This window comes from Pelophylax lessonae, assembly GCF_965119305.1.
Source record: "Pelophylax lessonae genome assembly, chromosome: 1".
Taxonomy (NCBI): domain Eukaryota; kingdom Metazoa; phylum Chordata; class Amphibia; order Anura; family Ranidae; genus Pelophylax; species Pelophylax lessonae.
Genome location: NC_138768.1, coordinates 431,576,324 through 431,604,235, shown reverse-complemented (window position 1 = coordinate 431,604,235; position 27,912 = coordinate 431,576,324). Strand labels below are relative to the sequence as shown.

At 45.2% G+C, this 27,912-nt stretch overlaps 1 protein-coding gene across 1 annotated transcript; it reads right to left on the bottom strand.

Moving 5' to 3' along the window:
- Positions 1–1,239: 1,239 nt before the first annotated feature.
- On the bottom strand, positions 1,240–26,447 carry INIP (INTS3 and NABP interacting protein). Its single transcript, XM_082243494.1, has 4 exons — positions 26,372–26,447; positions 15,438–15,540; positions 10,287–10,377; positions 1,240–1,582 (listed from the first exon to the last, which is right to left on the bottom strand). The coding sequence occupies exons 1-4, from the start codon at positions 26,415–26,417 to the stop codon at positions 1,487–1,489; spliced, it is 336 nt and encodes a 111-aa protein (XP_082099620.1). The 5' UTR covers positions 26,418–26,447; the 3' UTR covers positions 1,240–1,486.
- Between the last annotated feature and the right edge of the window lie 1,465 nt (positions 26,448–27,912).

The window sequence follows — 27,912 nt, the reverse complement described above, 5'->3', positions numbered from 1 at the left end:
TGTCCCACTTGTTAATTCTTCAAAAAAAAATTACAGTTTTATATCTTTATGTTTGAAGCCTGAAATGTGGCAAAAGGTCGAAAAGTTCAAGGGGGCCAAATACTTTCGCAAGGCACTGTATATAGGCATGGATCATCTGATGACAGATAAGCCCTCTCTTCAGCACAGATTGGACAAATCCATATTGCTCAGAAAAAAGCCCTCCAGCTATCACATACACTTGTCCCAGGATGATGACTCAAAGTGTACCTTTTATCTGCCAAGCAACAGTCCCGCGGTCTGAATCATGAAAAAGCAGTGTCTCCTCCCTACCAGGAACAACTTCTCACACAAGTGAACAAAATTGTATCCCTTAACTATACATTGCCCTGATTTACATACAAGTGCTGCCACTGAATGCTCTTTACATGATTCAGACCGTGGGACTGTTGCTTGGCAGATAAAAGGCACACTTTGAGTCATCATCCTGGGACAAGTGTATGTGATAGCTGGAGGTCTTTTTTCTGAGCAATATGGATTTGTCCAATCTGTGCTGAAGAGAGGGCTTATCTGTCATCAGATGATCCATGCCTATATATATATGGCTGTCTGGTAAGAGGCTTTGACCTAACAGTGTGAACACAGTGGTTATTGAAACTTCACATATATTGCTCAAGAGTGGATTTTTTAAGTTGGATTTGCACTTTCATCATTTCTGTCTGGTGAGAGCATACCTTGTATGGTGGAAGGATATATTTATCACCATCTATGAATCTACATAGTTTACTTTTTGGGACATTTATTTCACCGTTTTTTATACCAGTGTTTTATGGACTTTGATATTTTATTTATTTTCTATAGTTTGATTTGATTATATATATTTTTTCACCCATTTTCATACGTGTATTTTTACACACCATCATTCATTTAAATATTAGCGCACCAGATCACCTATCACCATTCATTATTCCAATTGCATAATTGGACCTGTGGTAGCAGCTTTTATTTTATTATACCAACAGCGCACCTATTTTTTCACCATGTATGGTATATGCCTAAAGTCCAGAACTGGTTTATGTGCAAAGAGCAATAGCTCAAACCAACCAGATATGTGCAAGTCAAGTCAGTAAAAGCTGAAATTGAACTGGCTGCTAGGCGTTACCGGTCTGCATTCATACCTGAAAAATACTGCATATAGATGCAAGTGTACACAAGCTCCCACAGAATACATGTATATATGAAAAACATGGGATGCCATACTACAAAACAAAGCAAGTTAATTTTTATTTCAAAACAACATTGCATAAATGTGGGTCCTTGCATTCCAGTCACTAGACTTCTAATGACCTGTTGGTTTATAAGGCAAATGTTGCCAGAATAGTGCCAGACAGTTTCACATGACTAATATGAAAAAATATATACAATTGTTAAACAGAGTCCTCAGCAATTTCACATAATAGTTGCCGCAAGCGCTGTCTCAGGAAGACCTCAATGACGATAACTACTGTCACTCAGCTTCCAGACGTGGGATAACTGGGAGAATGAGATTTCCAAAAGCAGAATCTTGAGTTATGAAGTATCCTGAGGAATGTGCATGAGCATGCTGTAGAGAGAAAGCACAGGGTTAGAAAGTATGCTTACTATCCTGAAAACAGGCATTGGATTCTTTCATGATAGAGCAGTGAACAATAGTAATAAACAGTAATAAATTAGCAGTAGGGATGAGCCGAACACCCAGTTTGGTTCGCTGCAGGACTCCCAAACAGGGGAAATGTTCTAACCTGAATGGCGTACCCCATTAAGTCTATAGGAGCCAAACAGGAAAAATCAAAAGTGCCCATTTTTATTATTATTATACAGGATTTATATAGCGCCAACAGTTTGCGCAGCGCTTAACAAAATGAGGGCAGACATTAAAGTTACACTACAATTTGGAACAAAAGGAATCAGAGAGCCCTGCTCGTTAGCGCTTACAATCAGGGCCGATCCTAGGGTCACAGGCGCCTGGGTGCAGAAATTTTTCTGGCGCCCATCACATGGGCGTGGTCATCTTACTAACTCCTCCCCTTTACAAATGTTTCTATGGCAATGGCTCAAACACAAAGATACTCCCCTAAAAAGTCTTCCTTACCCCAGGACCCTCCCACGATCTCTTAACAATAAACAAATTACAGTAAGAGAAGCAGAGTACTCTAATGGGAACTGGAGGGGGGTCTCTCTAATGGACACAGAGAGGGCATCTGTTAGAGAGTCTGTTAGATAGAGCCCCCAGACAGGAGATGGTAAGAGACTGCAGACTTGATACAAGAGATGGTCAGAGACTGCGGATATGATACAAGAGATCAATGCATTGATGCAGCCTCATCAGTGCCCACCAAATGCAGCCTCATCAGTGCCCATCAAATGCAGCCTCATTAGTGTCCACCAAATGCAGTCTACCAGAGCCCACCAAATGCAGCCTAAAAGTGTCCACCAAATGCAGCCTACCAGTGCCCACCAAATGCAGATTACCAGTGCCCACCAAATGCAGATTACCAGTGCCCACCAAATGCAGCCTACCAGTGCCCACAAAATGCAGCCTTATCAGTGCCCACCAAATGCAGCCTACCAGTGCCCACCAAATGCAGCTTACCAGTGCCAACCAAATGCAGCTTACCAGTGCCCACCAAATGCAGCTTACCAGTGCCCACCAAATGCAGGTTACCAGTGCCCACCAAATGCAGCCTACCAGTGCCCACCAAATGCAGCTTATCAGAGCCCACCAAATGCACCCTACCAGTGCCCCCCAAATTCAGCTTACCAGAGCCCACCAAATGCAGATTACCAGTGCCCACCCAATGCAGCCTACCAGTGCCCACCAAATGCAGCCTACCAGTGCCCACCAAATGCAGATTACCAGTGCCCACCAAATGCAGCCTACCAGTGCCCACCAAATGCAGATTACCAGTGCCCACCAAATGCAGCCTACCAGTGCCCACCAAATGCAGCCTTATCAGTGCCCACCAAATGCAGCCTACCAGAGCCCACCAAATGCAGCTTACCAGTGCCCACCAAATGCAGCCTACCAGTGCCCACCAAATGCAGCCTACCAGTGCCCACCAAATGCTGCTCACCAGTGCCCCCCAAATGCAGCCTACCAGTGCCCCCCAAATGCAGCCTACCAGTGCCCACCAAATGCAGCTTACCAGAGCCCACCAAATGCAGCTTACCAGTGCCCACCAAATGCAGCCTACCAGAGCCCACCAAATGCAGATTACTAAATAGAATCAATTCCTATTTGAAAACATTATACACTAATCTACACTATTTTAATGTTGTACTACTCTGCCTCTGGTTGGTTGGCAAACAATGGAAATTATGTGTCTTGTCCCACTCCACCCACCACCGAATCAACAGTGCAAAATGAGAGTTGTTTCATGCTTCATGTGTGTAAATATAACAAGTCTAAGGCGCTGGCACACTGATCCATGTCCTCCCTAGGATGGAAGAAAGATACTCACGTTTCCAACAGTCCCTCTGGTGCAGGCATAAGCTCCTCTGTGGCAGTTTTCAGGCCTCTTTAGCGGTCAGTTTGGAGTCACATCACTACTGCGCATGCGTGGGAGCTAGTCATCCCGGCACACAAGATCAGGCCAGTTGCTGTAGGCTTGCGCAGCTCAGCTTACATTTCAGGGATTGCTGTGATCAGGTAGGTAGGTGTCATTTATTGCAGAAGACACTTTGCATGTCTTTTCTGCAATGAATGCCTCCCTACTCACACTGACTTACAATGGAACTTAATTTCTGCTTTAAGAATTAGTAAACTGATATATTATTTTTTGTTTTGGGGTTTAGTACCACATTAGGGAAACAACTGCACATCTTATACACAAACCAAATAAAACAAGAAAGAAACAGACACAGGGATACTCATTTAATACTAATCAGAATAATATAGGCAGCTCTAAAATAAAGAAATGCTCTGATGAAGAATCCCAGTAAAAACTTCTGGTGGGACCCCACCACTTCAATAAGCATAAGACCCCTTTCACACGAACGATCCGATCAGATTCGCCTGTTCGTTTTTTAGGCGGATCTGATCGGATGCTCCATGCATCCCTATGGGGCAGCGGATGTCAGCGGTGACATTTCTGATGACACCCGCTGCCATCCGCATCCGATCCTGTCCGTGAAATCCGGACGGATGGAAATCCTATTTTCCATCCGTCCAGCGGATCGGATCGGATGAGAACTGACAGGCGGTCCGTTCTCTTCCGATTCCCCCCATAGAGGACAGCGGGGAATCTGACACCTCCCTCTCTGCACACAGAGCAGAGACGGAGCTCTCATCTGCCTGCTCAGCGGGGATCGGCGGATCGATCCCCCGCTGAGCAGAGAACAGTCTGCACCGGACAGCAGACCGTGTGAAAGGAGCCTAAAGAAAAAAAGAAAAGAAGATCCCACAGTACTTATACCTGAGTGATAGAGGGGGATGCACTACCTACTGGAAACACACATGGCTGACCCTGGTAGTGGTGCACTATACACATATCATAAGTGATGCCCAGGGATGGAAAGTCAGGCTCAGGTCACCATCCTATCTGACTCACCTGTCTAGAGGAAAGAATAGCAGACCCCCCCTGAAATTACACAGCTTTCGGGCACTCTTACTTGAACTTCCATCTGCCAGGTAACAAGTGCCAGCAACACCAGCATTTCCTGCATGTGATGTGGATTGGTGCACTCTCCAAAACGGTCCCCAGTGTACTTTGTCACTGAACATAAAGTTCCTGCTTTTCCCTTCACATGATGTGTTAGTATGGTGCTGACATTTTCTAGAAGACATGCTGGCTGGGGAGGAAGGTGGCAGGGGGTAGGACCAATTGTAACTATTGTATATGCACCCACAGCAGTGTATAATTCTGGTTTATTATACACCACTATGTGTGCAGATAGAGTAGTTTTAAATTGTCCCACCCCCTGCAACCTTCCTCCCTGACAGCTGCTGTTTGTCTGTGTACAGAACAAGGGGGCGGAGCCCCCCATATGGGCCCTGCCCACCCCGACATCAATGCTTGATTTTGACAGCTCCACTCACTGTGATTGTGGCCGCCCCTGCCATCTTTTTCCCCGGCAGCTGCTCTTAGTCTGTGTATGGAACAAGGGGGCAGAGCCCCGTATACCGGCCCCGCCCACCCCGACATCAATGCTTGATTTTGACAGCTCCACTCACTGTGATTGTGGCCGCCCCCTGCTTGCCCACCAATCATCACTGGATGCGGATGGATGTTACACTGCTGGCCACTATAGTAACAGCATTTTATGGTCAGTAACAACGGGGAAACAGTAATTAGATTACTAGGGCTGGAGGAGGGGAGGACTCTGCTACTGCTGGAGCTTCTACGCCCCTCTTCCGCCTCAGCTTGCGGCGCCTGGGTGCAGTGCACCCCGTGAACCCGCCCAGGATCGGCCCTGCTTACAATCTAAAAGGGAGGGTCAATTGATACAAAAGGCAATAGCTGTGGGGGATGAGCTGATGGAGCAAGTGAAACAGCGTTATTAGTTAGTAGCTGGGTAGGCTTCTTTAAAGAGAAGGGTTTTCAGGGATCGTCTAAAGATGGATAGATTAGGGGACAGTCAGACAGATTGGGGTAGAGAGTTCCAAAGAATGGGAGAAGCTCTGGAGAAATCCTGGAGGCGAGCATGGGAAGAGGTGACAAGGGAGCTAGAGAGCAGGAGGTCTTGGGAGGACCGAAGAGAGCGGCTTGGTTGATATTTTGAGATCAGGTTAGTGATGTAGCTGGGGCAGAGTTGTGGATGGCTTTGTAAATGATTGTTAGCACTTTGAATTTTATTCGTTGGGTGAGTGGAAGCCAATGAAGGTATTGGCAGAGAGGGTTGGAGGACACTAAACGGTTGGTAAGGTGGATAAGTCTTGCAGCAGCATTCATTATGGATTGAAGGGGGGATAATCTATGCAAGGGTAATCCAATGAGGAGGGAGTTGCAATAGTCGAGGCGAGAGATAACCAGGGAGTAAATTAAAAGCTTGTTGGTGTCATTGGTTAAAAAGGGCCGTATTCTAGCGATGTTGCGGAGGTTAAGGCGGCATGATTTGGACAGGGATTGGATGTGAGCCTGAAAGGACAGTGCAGAGTCCAGGGTTACCCCTAGCACCCTGGCATGTGTGGAAGGACTAATAGTTGTTCCATTGATCTTGACAGAGAATTCCGGGGAAGGGGCACGTAGGGGAGGAAATATTATGAGCTCGGTTTTAGATAGATTCAGTTTGAGGAAGTGGTGAGACATCCAGGCTGATATGTCTGTTAGTAGATCAGTGATGCGGGAGGAGACTGATGGGGTGAGCTGAGGGGTAGAGAGGTAGATTTGGGTGTCATCAGCATAGAAATGGTAGTGGAAGCCATGGGAGGCTATTAGTTGACCCAGGGAGGAGGTATAGATTGAGAATAGTAGCGGTCCAAGGACAGAACCTTGGGGGACCCCAACAGTAAGAGGAGTAAGTGGAATTGTAAGTGACACTGAAGGTGCGATGAGATAAGTAAGATTCGAACCAGTGGAGAGCACAGTCACGGAGACCGAGCAAACTGAGTTTTTTGAGAAGGAGGGGGTGGTCAACAGTATCAAAGGCAGCAGAGAGGTCCAAGAGTAAGAGTATTGAGTAGTGACCATTGGTTTTTGCTGTTAATAAGTCATTTGTAAGTTTTAGGAGAGTAGTTTCTGTGGAGTGTTGCAGACTGAAGGGGGATCAAGGAGGTTATTCACAATGAGATGCTTGCTCAGGCGGTTGTAGACTAAACGTTCAAGGAGTTTGGAAGCAAAAGGGAGTAAGGAGATGGGTCTTAAGTTATTAAGATTGGAGGGGTCTAGTGAGGCTTTCTTTGGTATGGGAGTTACTAGCGCATGTTTTAGAGAGCTGGGGAAGATGCCAGTGGAGAGGGAGAGGTTGAAGATATGAGTTAAAGAGTAGAAAAAAGTAGTATTTGAGAAGGAACAGGGTCCAGGGGGCAGGAAGTTAGGTGGGCATTAGAAAAAATTTTAGTGACTTCCTCTACAGTAGTTGGGTTAAACAAGGGAAGTATTGATTGTGCAGGAGGACAAGGTGTGTAAGGTGAGGGAGATATCTTTAGTGTAAAGATCTCTTCACGAATTGTATCAATCTTATTTTTGCAGTGATTGGCAATCTCTTGGGCAGTGAGTAAGTTAGTGGGTGGAAGCAATGGAGGACGAAGTAGAGCGTTGAAGGTCGAAAAGAGTTGTGTGAGAGGGTGTTAATGAGAGTGATAAAGTAGGTCTGTTTGGCAGTGTGGAGGCAGGAACTGTATTTTTGGAGGGCAGATTTATATTGACTGAAATCTTGCTGTGACTTAGTCTTACGCCACAGACGCTCAAGAGCGCGACTACGTTTTTTGAGGCTTCTGGTATTGTCTGTCTGCCAGGGTTGAAGCGGTCGGGGCCTGATTCTGTGTGTAGTGAGGGGGGCCAAAGCATCCAGGGTAGATGACAGTGAACTGTTGTAGACAGAAGTGGCCATGTTGGGGCAGGAGAGGGATGAGATTGTGTTGAAGAGACCATCTGTAGCAGAAAAAAGAAGTGAAGGGTTAAGATGGCAAAGTTTTCTACGGGTAATTGTTCGGTAGTTGGAAGGTAAGGAGGAGGACAAGGAGAGACTGAAACTAATGAGGTGGTGATCAGAAAGAGGGAATGGAGTGTTGGAGAGGTTGCGAGGAGTGCATAGGTAGGAGAACATGAGGTCAAGGCTGTTGCCATTAGAGTGAGTAGAAGCATGTGTCCATTGTTTTAGGTCAAAAGAGGAGGTTAAGCTCAAAAGTTTAGAAGTAGCAGGAGTGTTAAGATTAACAGGGATGTTGAAGTCTCCAAGAATGATTGTGGGAATTTCAGAAGAGAGAAAGTAGGGTAGCCAGGCAGAGAAGTCATCAAGGAAGCCTGATACCGGTCCAGGAGGCCAATAGATCACAGCAATTCTCAACGAAACTGGAGAAAATAGACGAATACAGTGAGCTTCAAATGAGGAGAGAGACAGAGAAGGGAAAGCAGAATTCCAACCCCACCTCCTTTCCGTCCACTAGGCCTGGGAGAGTGAGTCCACAGGAGGCCACCATGGGAGAGGGCAGCAGGAGAAGGAGAGTCAGAGTCTTGAAGCCAGGTCTCAGTAATTGCAAGCAGGTTGAAGGAGTTTGTGATAAATAGGTCATGGACAGAGGTGAGTTTGTTGCAAACAGAGCGGGCATTCCAGAGGGCGCAGGAGAAGGGGAGGCTGGCTCTAGGCAGAAGAGGAATAGAAACCAGATTGTGTGGATTTCGGCTGGTGTCAGAGGATAGGGGGTGACGGGTATGTCTGCCAAAGGTAAATGATGGGGGTCCAGGATTTGGGGAAATATCTCCAGAGGTTAGGAGAAGCAGAAGGGTGAGGGAGGTGATATGGGAGTATGATTTATGAGGGGGGACACATCTCAGTGTCCTGAAGGTTTTATTGGTGTGTGGGTTCAGAATCAGCAGGAGTTGATGAGTGCAGTATAAAGGTGAAGATAGGAGTGAGGGTGATAAATACAAGCTGTGGGGCGGAGAAGAGGGGTGAAGGAGAGAAAGTTTAAGGAGAGAGGATGCAAACATGAGAAGGAGAATTAGGGATTGCATAATACAGGGTGGTGAGATTGAGAAGTAGACTGAATGTGAGATGGAAAAGTTGTATAGAGTCTCAGATCACCTGTAGTCTGTCTGTTGGCTTGCAGTTGTATGCTTTGTGCATTCGCTGAAGTGCTGAGCAGAAGTGTAATACTTAATCCAATATTAATACTTTATCCAAGATGATAGTTGCCAATGCAATCCCCGCCTGTGCAAACCCCTGCCTGTGCTTCCCCTAGAAAGGGCTTAAATTTATACTGAGTTGGGTGGAGGGATTGCCAATTAATCAATTACTATTGCATTGGAGGGACACATGGCTGACAGAAGGCTTATATGATTTTGCAGGCTTATATGCAAGTAATTGGCCATAAAAGGGGTATGGGGGTCTGGGTACTGCCCTGAGGGGCATGTATCAAAACAAAAATTAAAAACAATTGTTTTTTTCAGGAGCAATGATTTTAATTATGCTTAAAGTGCAACAATAAAAATGAAAAACCCCTAAATATAGTGCCTTGGGGCGCCCTTAATGTGCCTGTAAAGTGGCATATCTGTGGCATGCATAGAACATGCTGCAGCAAAAATTACAATTCGAAAGACAAAAAAAAAACGTATCAAATCCCATTTTAAAAGACTTGCGGTTACAATTAGAAAAAAAAAAAACAAAAAAACAGGGTAGGGTCCCATGCCAAAATTAAAGAAAAAAAAAATCCACACCAGACCCTTACAGCCTTCAGGTCCTACTAGACCTATGCAGCCTGGCAGGTCAGGAAGGGGGGAGGGGGATGAGCGAGCTTTGAAATGTCAAAGCACAGAGCAGGCATTTGGCGACAGGCCTCCCAGGAGGCAGGAGTGTTTTTCATTTTTTCGGTCCAGGGGGGCAGCATGATTAACGATGAATTTACATGGAGGGACACAATATTTTTATAAAGGATTTGTCAAAAGCGGTCTCTTGCCCAATACTCATTCACATGGGGGGGGGGGGGGATCTGGGCAGATTCTGATAAGCCCCCCACCTGCAGATCCCAACAACCACAGCTCAGGGTTTGTTGGGAATAGCCCCTTGTCTTGTCCTTGGGGACAAAGTGCTTTGTGGTGGGGGGGGGGGCCCCCGTATAGGGCATGTGGCCTGGTATGGTTCCGGAGGAGAAGGGGCCCCCCAATTTCCTGACCTGCCAGGCTGCATGCCTGGATAAAGATCTGGTATGAATTTTCTTTACTACCACATTTGCCCAATCAGGGTGCAAAATGCACTGTGCAGTGCTCAGTGCATTGCAGGGTGTTCGTCTGGGTGACACAGGGTGGACACCCTGCAAATTCGGGTGTTCTGCGAATGGCCGAACAGGCAAATGTTCAGCCAAAACTCATGCTCGGGCCGAACTGTAGTACCCATCCCTAATTAGCGGCCATCAGCTTCAAGTCACAATACGCAGAATGTACCCCTTAATCTCAAGCCCAAATTCAACCCAAACCCCCTTTTTTAAGAGGGTAAGGAAGGGTTAGAAACTGTCAGGTGTTTCTTTCTGTCCGAGTGCAGAAGAAAAGTTTGTATAAATATAGCATGTAGCACAGAGTTTTTATGAAAAAAAAATTCCCTCCATTAATTACTGATTAAGGGAGGGTGTTGACCAAGGCATTTTTATTTTAGATGCTAAATAATATATGTACCTGAAGTGCTGCCTTTTGCTGGGCAGCTATATGCTGTTGCTCTGCATGGTCACGAAAATCCTTGTTGACATTTGGCCTTGAGAGGGCTATGCTGTTGAGAAGGCAAAGTTAAAGCATATTATTATATTAGTCAACCTAGACAAGCGATACCAATAAACTTAACATCAGGTAAAACGCTAAATACAAGTGAAAACCTTCAGTGAGACATTTTTCCAGCCAAAGATTTTTATTTTTTTCCATCCAGTTCCAAGATTTACAAAGCCTTGGCACACAACACAGCCCTGTCTGGCAGGGCAGGAGACCTAACTTTTCTCTGCTGCGGTTAAAGCGGTGTTCCAGCCTCCCCCTCCAAAAATTAAAAGTCAGCAGCTACACATATTGCAGCTTTTAATATTAGGACACTTACCTGTCCTGGAGTCCAGCAATGTCAGCACCGCAGCCGATGTTTCCATCGGCTGTCGGGTGCTGCTGTCATTGCCGGTAAGGGAACCCGGCAGTGAAGCCTTGCGGCTTCACGGGCGAGTCCCTACTGCGCATGCACAAAGTGTGCTACGCTTTCGGATTGGCTTGGCGGCGCTAGCTCTCGGAAGTGGGGATGGGTACCTGTCAAAAACAGGTATCCGTTGCCCCTTACCCCCCCCCCCCCCTGAAAGGTGCCAAATGTGGCACAGGGGGGGGGGGGGGGTTTGAGGAAGCAAATGAGCAGAGGTTCCACTTTTTGGTGGAACTCCGCTTTAAGTAACACTTACAGATTTTGTTTCTCACCCAGACTGTAACTGCATAGTGAAATGAGATACAGCACACTGATCAGTTAATTGGTGTCACTGTGCTCTTTCCACCTAAAAGTTTGTTCCTTGTAAGAGCAGTGCAGCACAAAGGATGTCTCTCTCGAGTATTTGACCTCAATAAAATCTAGCTGGCTGGCGTTGGGTAATAACCTCTGCTTTCCCTTGCACCTTTTTTTTTTTTTTCATATATAAGTTTCAATGTTTGGGGGAAAAGGGTGCAATCATATTCATATGATGCAGGCTCAGAATAGAATAGAAGTGAATTCCAACATCACTTTTGCATAAGGGTGTTTTTTCCCTAATAAACCAAGCAGTTAGAGCTAATTCTGTACAAAGGTTTTTAATAACCATACAAAATCACAGTCTGATTTCATCAGATGATATCGTTAAAGCAGCATTAAATCCAAAAATGAAATTTTATATACTGCAGCTTACCAATACGTACATGCGATTGCTGCATTTGTTTTCTTTATTAGGCTTTTTTTTTATTTTTACCTAGTTATCCGGCCTTAGTAAGTCTGTTATTTTTCAGCTTCCTTTAAACAGACCAAACTGTCCAGCAACAGTGGCAGATAGACGGTTGAGACAAACCATTTACATGTGACAGAATGCTTACAAGGGTCAGTATTTATTAAATTTATGTAAAATCTTGCTCTAAAAAGGAAAAAAAAATAAAAAATTTGCTTAACTGCTGTGTTGATGGGAGAATCTAGCAATTTTTTTCCTGCAAATCGTGGTTGCAGGAAAGAAATTTGCTCCCTGTATGGCCAGCCTAAAACTACTACTACTTTATAAAAAGGCCTGGATTCTTTCCTAGGTGTACATAATATAAGTGGGTACTAATATTTATAGGTAAAGTTGATCCAGGGAATATCCGATTGCCTCTAGGGGGATCAGGAAATCATTTTTTCCCCTGCTGGAGCAAATTGGATCATGCTTTGCTGGGATTGTTTGCCTTCCTCTGGATCAACTGCGGGTATAGGATTGTGTATATGGGATTGTATGGTTGGGATTTCTTTACTGGTATTTGTTTATTGGTTGAACCAGATGGACTTTTGTCTTTTTTTCAACCTGACTAACTATGTAACTATATACCCGTCCCCCAGATTGACAATGCTGCTGTCCAAAGGTGTCTCCTTTGCTTCTCCATCCAATGTGGGGACAGCCTAAGACAGGAAGTGTGTTACTAGCGAGATCAGGTGAAAATTAAGAAAAAAAAAAAAAAGTAAAGCTGGGTAAAAATGTATAGGTTTTTTTTATTTTTTTTCGTTCAGCCAGTAAGCTGAAAAAAAAAAAAAAAAGCAATGTACTCTCCTCCCCCCCCCCCATATACTAGTCAGGTAAAGGAATACTACCCACTGTGCTTCTGTATTCTGACAGCATTACTCCTCCTCTGTCAGAATACATTGATCAGGGATGCAGCAGCTGACTGAACAAAAGTTTTTCAGCGGGGCCGTTCAACAGAAGTTTATCTGCTGATCAACTTCTGTCGAACAAGGTGGGCCACGCACAGAACGAAATTTGGCTGGTCCCTGCTGAACGTCGATCCATCTGTACTCCCCTATTGCTGCCACCAAATCTAATGATTGGTAAACTGCAACATATTTCATTTTTGTTTTTGGTTTGAATACGGCTTTAATCCATAAAAAGTTATGGGCAGAGTTACAGCTTTAATGTGTACTGAATAAATGGGTTGCCTAATGTGAGAAATAATGCATGTAATGCATGTGCAGTAAAAAAACCATAACACTATGAATCTGCTATAAGTCGGAATTAGAGATTTGCAGAAAGAACATGTGACAAACATATCTGCAGGAATTACATGATGCTGTCAAGATAACATGTGAGCAGCACCTTCAATAAGAAAACTTCAGGAGGTACTTCTCTTGACAAATTTACAACTTTTAAAGCTCACTAAGCATCTAAAGGTCTGTAAAGTATGTTGCATTTCTGAAAGTACCAAAGGAATCTAAAGCCTTATGCACAAAGGTTCAATTTATGCTCAAAATTCTGACTGTCAGACAGAAAAAAATGTCTCGAAGTATACGCGTTTGTATATGCATGGTGTTGAGTAAATGCATTTTAGCAGCCAGAATGATCATTTATTCTGGCCACTGGAATACATTTATGTGCATGTGTGTGTAAATTTTGCCCATAAGCTCCTCTCAGAATGTGGTTTGGTGTGTTTTTTTACAGCTGTTTACCTCACACCTCAGTTACTGCCCGCCTTAATTCCCACCTACCTCACGGTGCTTGCCTGCATTGAGCTGTGTTCAGCGTAGCATGATCTAGGGAGTGATGCGCCTGTACCCCCTCCATGGATGCTGTACCAACCCGGTGAGTTCCTCCTCCCATCCCACAGAGCACACAGGCTGGGCAGAGGACGTGCAGTAGAGATCTTTTCCCCGCACATAGCTGCAATCAAATTGTCTTGCAGACAGGCTCTATCTGCACAGTATTTATCTACCTACTATGTTGCTGTTCTGACCTGTGAAAGCCCCAGATCAGAACAGCAGCACAACTGCAGTAGCCAGCTACACACTGTGTATGTGGAAGCTGTGTATGCAAGAGAATCTGATCTAAGCTATGCGAGGACGAGGAACTCTACTGAGTGCCCTGCAGCTTCTGCCCTGCTGACCCCATCATCTTCCCTACTGGCCCCTCTTCTCCGTTCTGCTGAACCCTGCACACTGCCCTGCTGACCCTTGTCCTATGCCCTGCCTACTCCTATTCTCCATCCTGCTGATCCCCGTCCCAAGCCGTGTTGACCCCATCATCTGCCCTGCTGGTCCCTGTCCTATGCTGTGCTAACTCCTGTACATTGCCCAGCTGACCATCCATTCTCTGCCCTGCTTACCCTGTCCTCCACTCTGCTGACCCCATCATCTGCCCTGGGGACCCCTGTACACTGCCCTATAGGCCCCTGTCCTTCGCCCTGCTGATCCCTATCCACTGCCCCCTGACATTTTTTCTGCACCCTCACATTAGACAGGCTAGATCAATCACTGGTGTTAAGTCGGGTTGCCACAAGCTGCCTGCTATTATTTTGGACTGGTAATAAACCACATTTTGAGAACTACTAATTTAAAATTGATGATTTTGATCTGAGCTGTAAAGGTGCAGGAATTGTGGTCATCTGAGGTGTAAAGGTGCAGGAATTGGGGTGATCTGAGGTGTGAAGGTGCAGGAATTGGAGTGATCTGAGGTGTGAAGGTGCAGGAATTGGGGTGATCTGAGGTGTGAAGGTGCAGGAATTGGGATGGTCTGAGGTGTAAAGGTGCAGGAATTGGGGTGGTCTGAGGTGTAAAGGTGCAGGAATTGGGGTGGTCTGAGGTGTAAAGGTGCAGGAATTGGGGTGGTCTGAGGTGTAAAGGTGCAGGAATTGGGGTGGTCTGAGGTGTAAATGTGCAGGAATTGGGGTGACCTGAGGTGTAAAAGTGCAGGAATTGGGGTGACCTGAGGTGTAAAGGTGCAGGAATTGGGGTGACCTGAGGTGTAAAGGTGCAGGAATTGGGGTGATCTAAAGGGTGTGAAGGTGCAGGAATCGGGGTGATCTAAAGGGTGTGAAGGTGCAGGAATTGGGGTGATCTGAGGTGTGAAGGTGCAGGAATTGGGGTGATAAGAATTGTGAAGGTGCAGGAATTGGGGTGATCGGAGGTGTGAAGGTGCAGGAATTGGGGTGATAAGAATTGTGAAGGTGCAGGAATTGGGGTGATCGGAGGTGTGAAGGTGCAGGAATTGGGGTGATAAGAATTGTGAAGGTGCAGGAATTGGGGTGATAAGAATTGTGAAGGTGCAAGAATTGGGGTGATAAGAATTGTGAAGGTGCAGGAATTGGGGTGATAAGAATTGTGAAGGTGCAAGAATTGGGGTGATAAGAATTGTGAAGGTGCAGGAATTGGGGTGATAAGAATTGTGAAGGTGCAGGAATTGGGGTGATAAGAATTGTGAAGGTGCAGGAATTGGGGTGATAAGAATTGTGAAGGTGCAGGAATTGGGGTGATAAGAATTGTGAAGGTGCAGGAATTGGGGTGATAAGAATTGTGAAGGTGCAGGAATTGGGGTGATCTGAGGTGTGAAGGTGCAGGAATTGGGGTGATCGGAGGTGTGAAGGTGCAGAAATTGTGGGCAGATCTGGGAGAACATACTTTATTTCTATCTTTATAACTGAACTGAATATGCCAGTCGGGTAAGGGTACCAGTTACCTTACCACTGATCTCTGAAAGCTCAATGATATTTTTTTATTATTATCTATATGATTCTGAAAATATTTTTCGGCACACTATGCTCAAAAGGTTGCCTGCCCGTTTTTTTAACATGTTATGTTGCCATTTAACCACAAAAGCAGCAGATGTGCGTTACCTTGCACCTGGGCTGTTGCTTCCAGACTGATTTTGCAGAAGTAATTTCCTCTTCTCTTTGTCTAGTTCTGCTAAAATAGCAACTCTGTTTTTATTCGGAAAACCTGAAGAACAAACACAAATTCATGGAATGGGCAGGCAATTAAACTTCCTAGAAATTATCTTAGTTTGTTAAATGAAAAAAGAACCAGCGTAATTTGTATTCAAGACAAGATAAAGAACCAATTTAACATTTACAGCTATCGGGTTTAGAAGAGAATGTTACTTTATTAAGGATTCAAAAGGCTATAGAAATAAAAATGATTGACAAACCTGACTGCAGTTATACAAAAATTAAATCTATGACAAAGCAATGACATTTATTCTGAACAACTAAATACCTTTGGTAAAGGTGTATCAGTAAAATGCCAAATGCTGCATTCATTATTACTACTGACCTACATGAGCAGTGCAGCAAAGCTGGGAAGAAAATATGTAATCAAGGCAGGTTGCAAAGAGCACTCATGGAAAAGTTAGATAGAGGCTATTATACTTTTACACGTTATAACATCAAAAAATGGATAGGCAATATTTTGTATTCTAGTTCAGGATTTTTTTTTTGCTGTTTTCTAGCTGGAGAGATTAACAGATTAACCCTCTCCATTTGTCCTGGTGACCATTATCATATAGAGGCTGATTTACTAAAAAAAAGAAAAAAAAAAAAAAAACGTTACTGTAAAAAGTGCGTAAATATTCACTTCATTTATGCAATCATTTGAAAAGCATCTGCCCGTGGTTGGGTATTTATAGTGGGAAGGAATTTGCATTTTCACATGACTGGATAATTGCTGCGCTTATTAAGAACAACATTTCTGCAAATACTTCCAGATTCTTTAGTAAATCAGCTCAAGAAAGTGAAGCAAAAGAAACGGCTGCACTCCAGATGAGGTCAAAATCTAGATTTATTGACTGGACATCCCAATGTGACAATGTGACAAGGTGGTTGCGTTTCACACACTACAATGTGTGCCTAATCATTATTGGTAATGATTAAGCACACATTGTAGTGTGTGAAACGCGTCTACCTTGTCACATTGTCATGTCCAGTCAATAAATCTGGATTTTGACCTCATCTGGAGTGCAGCCGTTTCTTTTTCTTCATTGATTGTCCACGGAGGCGAGCCGGGGCGTGCACCGGTGTGTGTCATCAGGCTTACATACCACCTTGAGCAGTGAGTTCCTTTTCTTTGAGCTCAAGAAAGTGATGACAAATTCAAAATATTAAAGTTGCCACCAGAACAAGAAGCAAGTGTAAAGCATCAATTGGAGACAGCAGTTGTCAAGCACAAGGCACACGTGTCAAATACAAGGCCCTCGGGCTGAATCTGGCTGGCCAGGCCATTTCATGTGGCTCTCGCACCCAGGGCTTTTTTTTTTTTTTTTTTAGCTGGAAAGTGGCAGACCTCCACGTGGTTTTCACAGATCCCTACCTGCCCACACTCATGGCAGGGCATAGTGGGGACAGGTGCCAACCAATGATCTCCCTGCATGTGAGCAAGGCGGAGGTACTAGAGTTGGGTCGAGTGGGTGTTATGCAAGGGAGCGTTTTTGGGGGGGGGGGGGGGTATGAGACGTGTGCACAGGTGGACGATGGGGGAGGGTGGTGCAGAGGTCAGAGCCAAAGAGGGGTGGGAAGTGAGTTGAGGACAGCCTGTGAAAGAACTGAAACCTGCACTTTGTGCATAACACACCCCTAAGCTGTGCACTCTGTGTGTGTAGCTCACTCCTTAAGGGCCGGTTTACACTCTTGCGAGTGCGGCGATCGCATCCAATATCAGAGCGCACTGCTCCTTCATTACATGCGATCGGATGTGCGGTGCGAATTCAGCCATACACTTTTTATGGCTGAAATTCGCACTGCACCCGCACAAAAGACGTACAGGACCCTTTTTTCCAGCCGCATCAGGATCGGATCGCACAGTGGTTCACACTTGTGCGATCCGATCCTGTGCGAACTGTCAGATCGCACTGCGATATGCGATCAAACTGGGGGTGTCGTTAACATTTCATTGACACCCCCTGCGTATCGCATATGGCAGTGTGAACTGCCAGATGTGCGTTTGCGATGCGGGAACAGGCTGCCTTCCCGCATCGCACAAGTGTGAACCGGGACTAACTCTGCACTTTGTACACAGCGCACTCCTGAACTGTGCACTCTGTATGTAGCACACCCCTAAGCCCTTAACTCTATATGTAGTGCATTCCTCAACCCTGTACTGTGTACACTGCACACCCCTAAACTCTGCACTTACGTACTGCTAAACTCTTCTCTCTGTACGTAGCGCATTCAGTTTTTCAGGCAGACCTGATCGGACCCTCCAGTCTCCTTAGTGGAACGGAAGGAGTCAACACCGGCCGACATTTAATCCGATAAAAACAGATGGATGAGGTTCTGTTTTCCATCTGTCGGGCGGATTAGATTGGATGGAAGTTGGGTGTAACTGGACAGGCGGTCCTTTGATATCCGAGTGGGCTTTGTCTGTGTACGCTCTGCATAAGTGGAGCGGACATGAACCAGCTGGGATGAACGGACAGATTCCCTGCTGAGCAGGAAGACAAAATCAATCTCCGTTATTTCCTGAAACTCTGGGTCTGCCTTCTGGAACATATAACAGAGCAAATCATCTGAGGGGGAAGGCAGTGGCTATGTAGCCTTCCCAGGATGTAGCTTTGAGGCCCAGGTTACATCTTCAGTGCTTCATTAAACCAGCAAGCGGAAAAACAATGTAGGTTTGCATAGGTGACCACAGGGGATGGTAAAAGCAGGCTGTTGGGACGGTTGGCGGCTGCAAAACAATGGTTTACATAAAGGGTAACTCCACTTTCGTGGGAAAAATAAAATAGCAAAAAAAGATAAACAATATAGCGTATACAATTGCAACACAAGTTACATTGTAATTTAATGCGATTAAAAATGACTTTTGCTTGTCAATCTGCAGCTCTGTAATTTTCTGAAAATGCAATGCAATATGGCTACCTGGAGCTGTTCTGTACAGAGAATGTATACTGAACACACCCCAGAAACATCATTTCCTGCTTATGTGATTGGATCACCAATTTTCCCAGAAGTCTGCACTAAGATACAAGTCAGATTTCTGGCATTCCCTGCAACAAAAATGTCATTTTTGTTGAGATACACCCAATAGGATCACGGCTAAAGTGGTGCAGGCCCAGGGCTTTTCTCATTAGAGCCCTGCAGCTGCCACAGCTGAATGATAATTATGAAATCACTCCCATTAGGCCCACCCAGCACAGAGGAAGAAACAATGATTGTTTCAGAATAACAAAAGGTAGGAATCTGCAACAAAGTTTGTTAAAATACTTGCAATGTACAGAGATCACCCAGAGGGGAATGTTTTTTTCTCAAAAGTATTGTTATGCTTTAAAGAAAGGCATACAGCTTCTCAGGGCTGTTTACGTCATGGCACTTCAGAATTAATCTGTATGTTGAATTTGATGGTCAGTACCGCTTCTGAACGCGATCAACTTAATTGTATATGGCCATATAGCAAACGCCCTACCGAGCAGTGGTTCAGCCTTTCTCTTTTTAGGCTTACAAACGCCCTCTGAAAACGCCTACTTGTCAAATGCCCTCTGAAAAATGATCCACCGTGCATCAGAATGAGCCCAAATTGTAAGTAAAAGCAAAAAATGTTTAACCGCTTCCCGCGCGTAGGTATAAGTCGGTTGCGCGCCTGCTCCCGCCCTCACTCGTCAGCAGGGTCTCTGATGCACGGGCAGGCGGCAGCTGACCGTTCTCTCTGAAATGATCACAGAGCCCATGTAATCCTTCTATATAGGAACACAGGTCTCTGTGATCATTTCACAAGCCATGCCTCATACAGTTAGAAACACACCCCTAGGTACACATTTAACCCCTTGATCACTTACTGTGTTAACCTCTTCCCTGCCAGTGTCATTATTACAGTAACAGTGCATATTTTTAGCACTGATTACTGTAGTAATGTCACTGGTTCCCCCAAAAAGTGTCAAAAATGTCAGTCAGGGGTCCCATCTATCCGCCGCAATGTCGCAGTCCCGCAAAAAAAAAAAATTGCAGATTGCTGCCATTACTAGTAAAAAAAATAAATAAAAATGACAAATCTTTCCCGTAGTTAGTTGATGTGATAACTTTTGCGCAAACCAATCAAAATATGCTTATTCTGATTTTTTTTACCAAGAATATGTAGCGGGAAACAAATTGGCCTAAGATGGTAAAAAATTTTGATTTGTAAATTTTTTTTTGGGGAAAGTTACATAGTTACATAGTAGGTGAGGTTGAATAAAGACAATAGTCCATCCAGTTCAACCTGTGTAGGTGTGTGTGGCTGTAATCATCTCACATACCCCTGAATGTTCTGATCCTTGAGATGTAAGTCCAATAGTCTTTTGAAAGCCACCACACTTCCCGCAGAAACTACCTCTTGTGGTAAAGAATTCCGCAATCTTATAGCCCTAACAGTAAAGAACCCCCCACGTTGCCTGAGGTTAAAACGCTTCTCCTCTAATCGCATTGTATGCCCTCGAGTCCTCATGCAATCCCTTCGACTGAACAGCTTTTTTTCTAAGCTGAGATCCCCATTGAGATATTGAAAAATTGCTATCATGTCCCCTTCTCCAGGGAGAATAAATCAAGCGATTGCAGACGCTCTTCATAATCAAGGTCCTCCAATCCCCTAATTAGTTTAGTTGCCCTTCTCTGGACTTTCTCCAGCTCCAACACATCCCTTCTGAGGACTGGCAACCAGAACTGGACAGAATACTCCAGATGCAGTCGGACCAGAGTTTTATAAAGTGGAAGTTGTGTAGCAGAATGTGAAAAATATTGTTTTTTTCCAGAATTGTCGCATTTTTTGGTTTATAGCGCAAAAAATAAAAATTGCACAGGTGATCAAATACTACTAAAAAACAAAAAAAAGCTCTCATTGTGGGAAAAAGGACAATTTTATTTGGATACAGCGTCGCAAGACCACGCAATTGTCCGTTAAATAACGCAGTGCCGAATCGCAAAATATGGCCTTGGTCATTAAGGGGAAAAATCTTCCAGTCCAGAAGTGGTTAACCATTGAATGCAAATCAAATTCATTGTAGGACGTACAGCTGTGTGCTGATATGATTTTTAGTTTAAAAAAAAAAAAAAGGAAAGGTTCGCTTTAACTGAGTTATATAAAAAGGTGAATTTTTTCTCAGTAAGCAGAATGAATCTAAAATAAAATCATAAGACACTCTGTACTTAACACAAGAAAGATTCTTTATTTACTTTGATATTATACAAATATATATATATATATAAAAACTCATGTTGCTAATGGACGTAAAACGAGAAGTCTGTGCTCTCTTAATAGCAGTATATTTGTAGCTGAGTGCCGCACAAGTAGATTTAATAGAAACAGAAGAATGTTAATGATATAACATGTCTCTTGTATCAAATTACTCATACTGTTGACATTTTGTTTAAATAAGTTTACAGAAATGCTTGGGGGAAAAAAAAAAAGCACATAATGTACCTATAAAAACCGTCATGCAATAGTAATATCACAAGATGTACTCTAGCTATTTCAGAGAATGGTAAGAGATCCATTTCTGAAAAAACAAAACAAAAAAGACCACACATATTCAACTGCCAGGTCAAAGTGGCAGCAGAAGTGAGGATTGGTAGATATTACCAGACCAGGCGAACACGTAAATACTCTATTCTTCCAATAAAACTAAAATCTCTCGGGTTTTATCGATTCATCAAGCATAAAGTGATGTTAAAGTCAAGCCTGTGAGAGAGCCGAGATAGGAGAGAAGTCCTGCAGATGAGCACAGCTCTGGATCGATACAGGACTCAGGTAAGTATAAAAGGGAATAAGGGGGGCGGGGGGGGGGGGACAGGCACTGAAAGGTTTTGTACCCCCAGTGCACAAAATGCATTAAAGTGGTTGTAAAGGCAGAAGGTTTTTTTTTTATCTCAATGCATTAAGGTAAAAAGTCTTCTGTGTGCAACAGCCCCCTAAATACTTATCTGAGCCCCATCTCGTTCCAGCAATGTGCACAAGTGCCTCAGCTGTCCAGCACTCTATTCTGATTGGCTGAGACATGGCAGCGATGCCATTGGCTTCCGCTGCTGTCAAAGTCAGTAATCCAATGAAGAGAGAGAGGGGGCGGGCTGAACCGCGGCTCCGTGTCAGCCCCAAGCTGCTTGCTGTGGGGGGCACTCGACAGGAGGGACGGGCCAGGAGCGCCGACGGGGGACCCGAGAAGAGGAGGATGGTTTTGCACAGAGCAGATAAGTATAATATGTTTGGTATTTTTAAAGAAAAAAGGAGACTTTAGTACCACTTTAACCACTTGTAACTGCGTAATGTACATTTACTGTGGCATGTAGGCTCTATTGCGCCAAATCACGTACCTGTACGTCATTTTGTGCAAAAGCCTCTAGGGGGTGTGCACAGGCTGCCAGAGACCCGATCACGCGCTGATTGGACAGAGTAGAAGCCAATCAGCAGGTGCATTGGACCTGATGTCTTCCAGCCACCCACGATCATCACCGAGAGAGGCAGAACAGCGGTCTGCCTAGGTAAGCAAGGCAGATTACTGTTCTGCCAGGGGAGAAAATGGAGATCTTGTGTTTCTGCTAAGCAGGAACACAGATCTCTGTCTTCCCTCAGTAGAAGCAACCCCCCCCCCCACAGCTAGCAACCACCCCCTAGGGACACATTTACATCTTTATTCGCCCCTGATGTTAGCCCCTTCCCTGCCAGTGTCATTAGTACAGTAACAGTGCATATTTTTTAGCACTGATCACTGTAATAATGTCACTGGTCCCCCAAAAAGTGTCAGTTAGGTGTCCGATTTGTCCGCTGCCATAAGTCGCCGATCGCTGCCATTACTAGTGAAAAAAATTAACATAAATAAAAATTACATAAAAATATCTTTAGAAAAATTGTAATGATGAATTTTGGTTCTGGTTAGTGGTCCGCAATAATGGCTGATTTCCGTGCGTGATCGGGCATGTTGGAAATTTTTTTAAAAACAAACTATTTTCTAATCAAGGATAGGCAAATCGTGTGAGAAATATAATTGAAAAAGGAATGTGCATGAGCTGTGACCTAAGAAAAGAAGATTCCTAGCTACTTTTCTGTAGCCACATGGGGTGAAGATGAAGCCTCGGTTGGTGGAATTTTAAAATCAATGGTTGCACCATCCGATTACAAAATTCCTGATTTTCTAAAGAAAATTTGTTCGGAATTTCGACCAATGTATGGCCTGCATAAGTCTGTTATTTTTCAACAGAACAAGCTGTCAGAATGTCTAAGGCTGCATTGACATGTCAGAGTATGGATCGCGGGCAGAATCGCCGCAATTCCGCCCGCGATCCGGAGATTATTGCAAATCGCGGGACGCCTGTGCGTTGCCCGTGATTTGCAATAGCACCCCAAACGCTGAGAGATGTTGCCGCGATTTCCGCCTGCCGAATCGCGGTAACATTGCGCAAAAAAAAAATTGCGGGACGCATTACGCCCAAAAAAGTACAAGAGCTCCTTTGGAGCGTATTGCGTCCCGCAATTTTTTTTGCGCGATGTTACCGCGATTCGGCAGGCGGAAATCGCGGCAACATCGTTCAGCGTTTGGGGTGCTATTGCAAATCACGGGCAAAGCACAGGCGTCCCGCGATTTGCAATAATCTCCGGATCGCGGGCGGAACCGCGGCGATTCTGCTCCCGATCCATACGCTGACATGTCAATGCAGCCTAAGACGTAAAGATGGGTAGAGGTTCCCCAAACTGTGCAAAACTGCTTCTACAAAACGTCAAAAACATTGCCTAATTTAAATAGATCATCATCTACAACACATATCATCAAAAGATTCAGAGAATCTCGGGGAAATCTCTCTCTGTGTGCAAGGAACAAGACTTAGGCCCCTTTCACACTTGTGCAACTAGTCCTGCGACTTGGGACTGCAACGTTGCATGACAAGTCGTACCTCATGATTTCCGTTCATACCTGTATGACTTCAAAGTAGTCCCTGCACTACTTTGGGCCGATTTTAATGCATTTTGAGGTCCATAGGCATTTCTTCAAGTCCATTCATAATCACAGCAAAAAAGCTGCGGTAAAATTGCACGACTTTTAGGTCGCATAAGTGTAAAGGGGCCTAAAACTCAATAATGGATTTCTGTGATCTTCAGATTCTCACTGGCACTGCATTAAAAACAGGCAAGATTGTGTGATGGACATCACTGCATGGACTTCTCCATGCACCTCTATGGAGCAGCGGATGTCAGCGGTGACATGTCCACTGACACCCGCTGCCATCCAATCTGATCCGATCCTGTCCATGAAATCCAGATGGATGGAAACCCTATTTTCCATCCATCTGGAGGATCAGATCGGATAAGATCAGATGAAAATGGACAGCAGGTCCGTTTCCAATGCGATCTTCCATAGAGGAGAGCGGGGATCTGACAGCTCCGTCTCTGCAAAGTAAGCGGAGATAGACCTGTCATCCGCCTGCTCAGCGGGGAATGGCAGATAGATCCCCGCTAAGCAAAACCGAGTCAGCCGGGTGGAAAGCCCATGTGAAAGGACCCTTAAGTGTTACTAAACCCAGGAGCCTGCATTCACTATATCTGGTCCCCCAGAGTACACAGAAATGCAATAGTTTTAGTAAAAATAAACTGCTAAATACCTTTTCTCATTAGCAGTATAAAGCAGTTTTGTAACTTCTATTGGTGTCTAGTTAAAGCTTGTAGGAGGAGTTTTCATTCTCCCATGATTGTCCTATGAGACTTCAACACCCCTGACCCTCTGTCTGGACAGTGCTGATTGGCCCTGTGCTGATCAAATGAACCCTCCCAAGGAAAAAAAAAAAAACAACTCCCTAGCAATACACACCAAACTGAGCATGTGCATACTGCCTCCAATGCTTTGTTCTATCAGTAGTTATTTGGGAACGGTGGAAAAAGGGGAGGATCAGAGAAGACAAGATCAAACAGCCTTTTTACACAATGCGGAGGATTAACCCCTTAGGTTCCACAGTGAGTATAACAAGCATGCTTTACTGCATATACAGACTGATTTTACTGTTGTGGGTTTAGTAACACTTTAAAGCGGAGCTCTACCTGTTCTCACCAGTCTAAGCATTGAAAATGTGATCTCTGTAACTTACAGTTGTGATGAGATAGCTAAAACCCTCAATCTTAGCTGAATTAACAGACAGTGACTCAATCCAGATGACACCTTGAAGATCTTGTGAAGTTTAATCCATAAACTGTGAGGATCTTACAACAATGAACATTGGATAGGTCAAAAGATTATAATGTGATCCACTCCATGAGACTGAAATGCATTACTGGGAAAAATGAACAAAAGGGGTGGAGCTATCTATACAGGATAAACAGAGCTAAGGGGAGGGGAGAAACCAGGGGCAGGAGTATACATATAACGTTTAAAGGCATATCACAAAGCATGTAAAATATGACAGCACCCAAAAGGGGAAGCTCCGCTTGTTTGCCGCCTCCTCCCCCCCCCCCCCTCCGCTGCCACATTTGGCACCTTTCAGGGGCGGGTACCTGGTTTTGACAGGTACCAGCTCCCACTTCCGCGTTACTTTGCTGCGGCTAAATCACCTGGAAGTTCAGCCCCCCCTCCTCCGTTGGGCCATTCACAAAGTGCAGTAGGGAGCTGGCTGTGAAGCTGCAAGGCTTCACTGTCAGTTTCCCTTACAAGAAATGGTGGCAGCAGCACCTGAGAGCCAAGCCAATGAAAAAAAATCAGCTGGGGTGGACAGGCAAGTGTCCTAAAAATTAATTAAAGTCAACAGATACAGTATCTGTACCTGCTGACTTTTCATTTTTTCTGACCCGGAGCCCAGAGCTCCTCTTTAAGGCCTTTTTCACACAGGTGATTGGAAGGCAGTAAAAATAGGTGGTTTTACCACCCTCCTAAAGCCAGTCAGAGGGGCTTTCACATGCTGCAGTGTTTTGCATTTCGGCAAATTGAATGTGGCATGTCAGGTTGACAGATGGAACTCTCTGTGAAACTTGCCCATTCAAGTCAATGGGGCCCTGCCGCAACCATGAGCCATACACTTGGCTACAGATGGGCTCGGGCATGGTCGGGATCCCGCCAGGAAGCCAACACTGCACTCCACTAATCACAGGCACTGAGACATTTCCCGATCTGTGCAGCACTCCACTAATCACAGGCACTGAGACATTTCCCGATCTGTGCAGCTGCGGACCTGGAATGGTCTCACTGGGCCCTGCCGCAACCATGAGCCATACACTTGGCTACAGATGGGCTCGGGCATGTTCGGGATCCCGCCAGGAAGCCAACACTGCACTCCACTAATCACAGGCACTGAGACATTTCCCGATCTGTGCAGCTGCGGACCTGGAATGGTCTCACTGCCTGTGAATAGCTGTGTGCAATGTCAGCTTCCTGGTGGGATCGGGCATGTGGGATCCCGAACGCGCCCGAGGCGTTCCTACACTTGGCTTTCAGAGGTGGCACATCAATCCCATTGAAAATTGGCATTTTATTTAAATAAAAAAACAAGCGTTCAGGAGGGGGCAGGTTTGCCTCCTGAACACCTGAGAAAGGCAGCTTAGCCACACTCTGAAAAGCAATCCACTGCAGATCGCTTTTCAGAGACTGTGCAAGTGTGAACATAGCCTAAAGCATTCTCAAACAGATGCAGCTGAAAGCAAGCTATAGCTCTTTAATAACACAAGCAGAACAAACACATGGGAGCTGGCCAGGGGTCATCCTTCTTATACAGGCTGTATTTGTTACCAGTAAAGATTGCCTAAACATTTCAATATCGCCTGCTGCAGTGACACCGAACCATCAGAGGAGGACAATGCAGAAGCTTCTATGCAAACAATGAGCACCTTCCTTTCACATTACCTGCTGCCGGTGGTGGTGGTGGTGGCGGTGGTGTCGCCGCCGCCATGTTGTTTAGCCTCCAACTAGCAAAAGGGGGCGGGTTTAGGGGGTTGCTTGGCAACCTGAGAACGCCGCTGCCGACATTGACTTCTCCCAAAAATGTTCGTTAAAAGTTACTGGAATTATAGCGGATATTAACGATCGTGAAATCGATTTCAGCATAATTTTCTAGTAGCGCCCTTTGTTGTATCGTCGTTTGCTTACTAGATGTGGGGAATTGATGCCCTGAGCAAAAATGGCCACCGCCGTAATAACACGGAACTGTTATAGAGCTTTATGGAAACACTCGGTTTGTATTGCTAGCGCCCTCTGGTGGTTTGTTGACAAATCTCTGAGTTAGTCAAATTCTGATCTCACCTAGTTTTATTATTAGTTTTAGGTAGAGGTTTTCTCTACTTGTGCCGTTATAACCCCCCTGTAATGTTTGTACCTATAGGAAAGCCTATAACAAGGCTTACCTATAGGCATAGCTCCCAAATGTCCCTGGTTTTGAGGAACTGTCCCTGATTTGGACAATGTCCTTCTTCCCTCCTCATTTTGGTCTGATCTATATAGTTGTATATAAAATTCACTTTTTATCTTTTAGGCCCCATGCACACGGGACGTTTTTAACGCCGCTGTAAGCAGCGTCAGGCGTTTTCTTTTTGCAGCCTAAAAACGCCCCTCCATGTTATTCTATGGCCTCATGCACACTCAGACGTTTTTGAGCTGTAAGTGGCTTAGACGTTTTTAGGCTGCAACAAGAACCCACCACCTGCGCGTTCTGAGGACCAGCGTTACAGCGTTAAAAACGCCTGACGCTGCTAAAAGCTGAATAACTTTGCTATAACGTTGCTTAACGTGCGTTAAGCCACGTTATACGTTTTTTTTTCTTCCATTCAAAATCAATGGTTCCCTATGGGATCCTATTGATTTGAATGGAGGTCGCACCGCAACACCGCAAGTCGGATCCGACTTGCGGGGTGACTTGCGCTGTGGGAATCTTGAGGGGGAACTCCACGCCAAAATGGGAAAAAAACGGCGTGGGGTCCCCCCAGGGTTCCAAACCAGGCCCTTCGGGTCTGTTATGGAATTTGAGGGTAGCCCCATGCCGAAAAAACGGCATGGGGTCCCCCCAAAATCCATACCAGACCCTTAACCGAGCATGCAGCCCGGCAGGCCAGGAAAGGGGAGGGGACGAGCGAGCGGCCCCACCCCCCCTGGACCACACCAGGCCACATGCCCTCAACATGGGGGGGTGTTGGTGCTTTGGGGCAGGGGGAGCTCTGCACCCCCCACCTCAAAGCACCTTGCCCCCATGTTGATGAGGACAAGGGCCTCATCCCCACAACCCTGGCCGGTGGTTGTGGGGGTCTGCGGGCAGGGGGCTCATCGGAATCTGGAAGCCCCCTTTAACAAGGGGGCACCCCAGATCCCGGACCCCCTCCCTATGTGAATGGGTATGGGGTACACTGTACCCCTACCCATTCACCCCATAAAAGGCAGTGTATGGAAATAACGAC

Bases quoted from the DNA above. Each gene is read 5' to 3' on its own strand.
- INIP (XM_082243494.1), bottom strand. From the start codon at position 26,417: ATGGCGGCGGCGACACCACCGCCACCACCACCACCACCGGCAGCAG. The intron at 15,541-26,371 runs GTAATGTGAAAG...TTTGTTCTTCAG, and splicing joins ACCACCACCACCGGCAGCAG to GTTTTCCGAATAAAAACAGA. The intron at 10,378-15,437 runs GTAACGCACATC...CCTTCTCAACAG, and splicing joins AGCAACAGCCCAGGTGCAAG to CATAGCCCTCTCAAGGCCAA.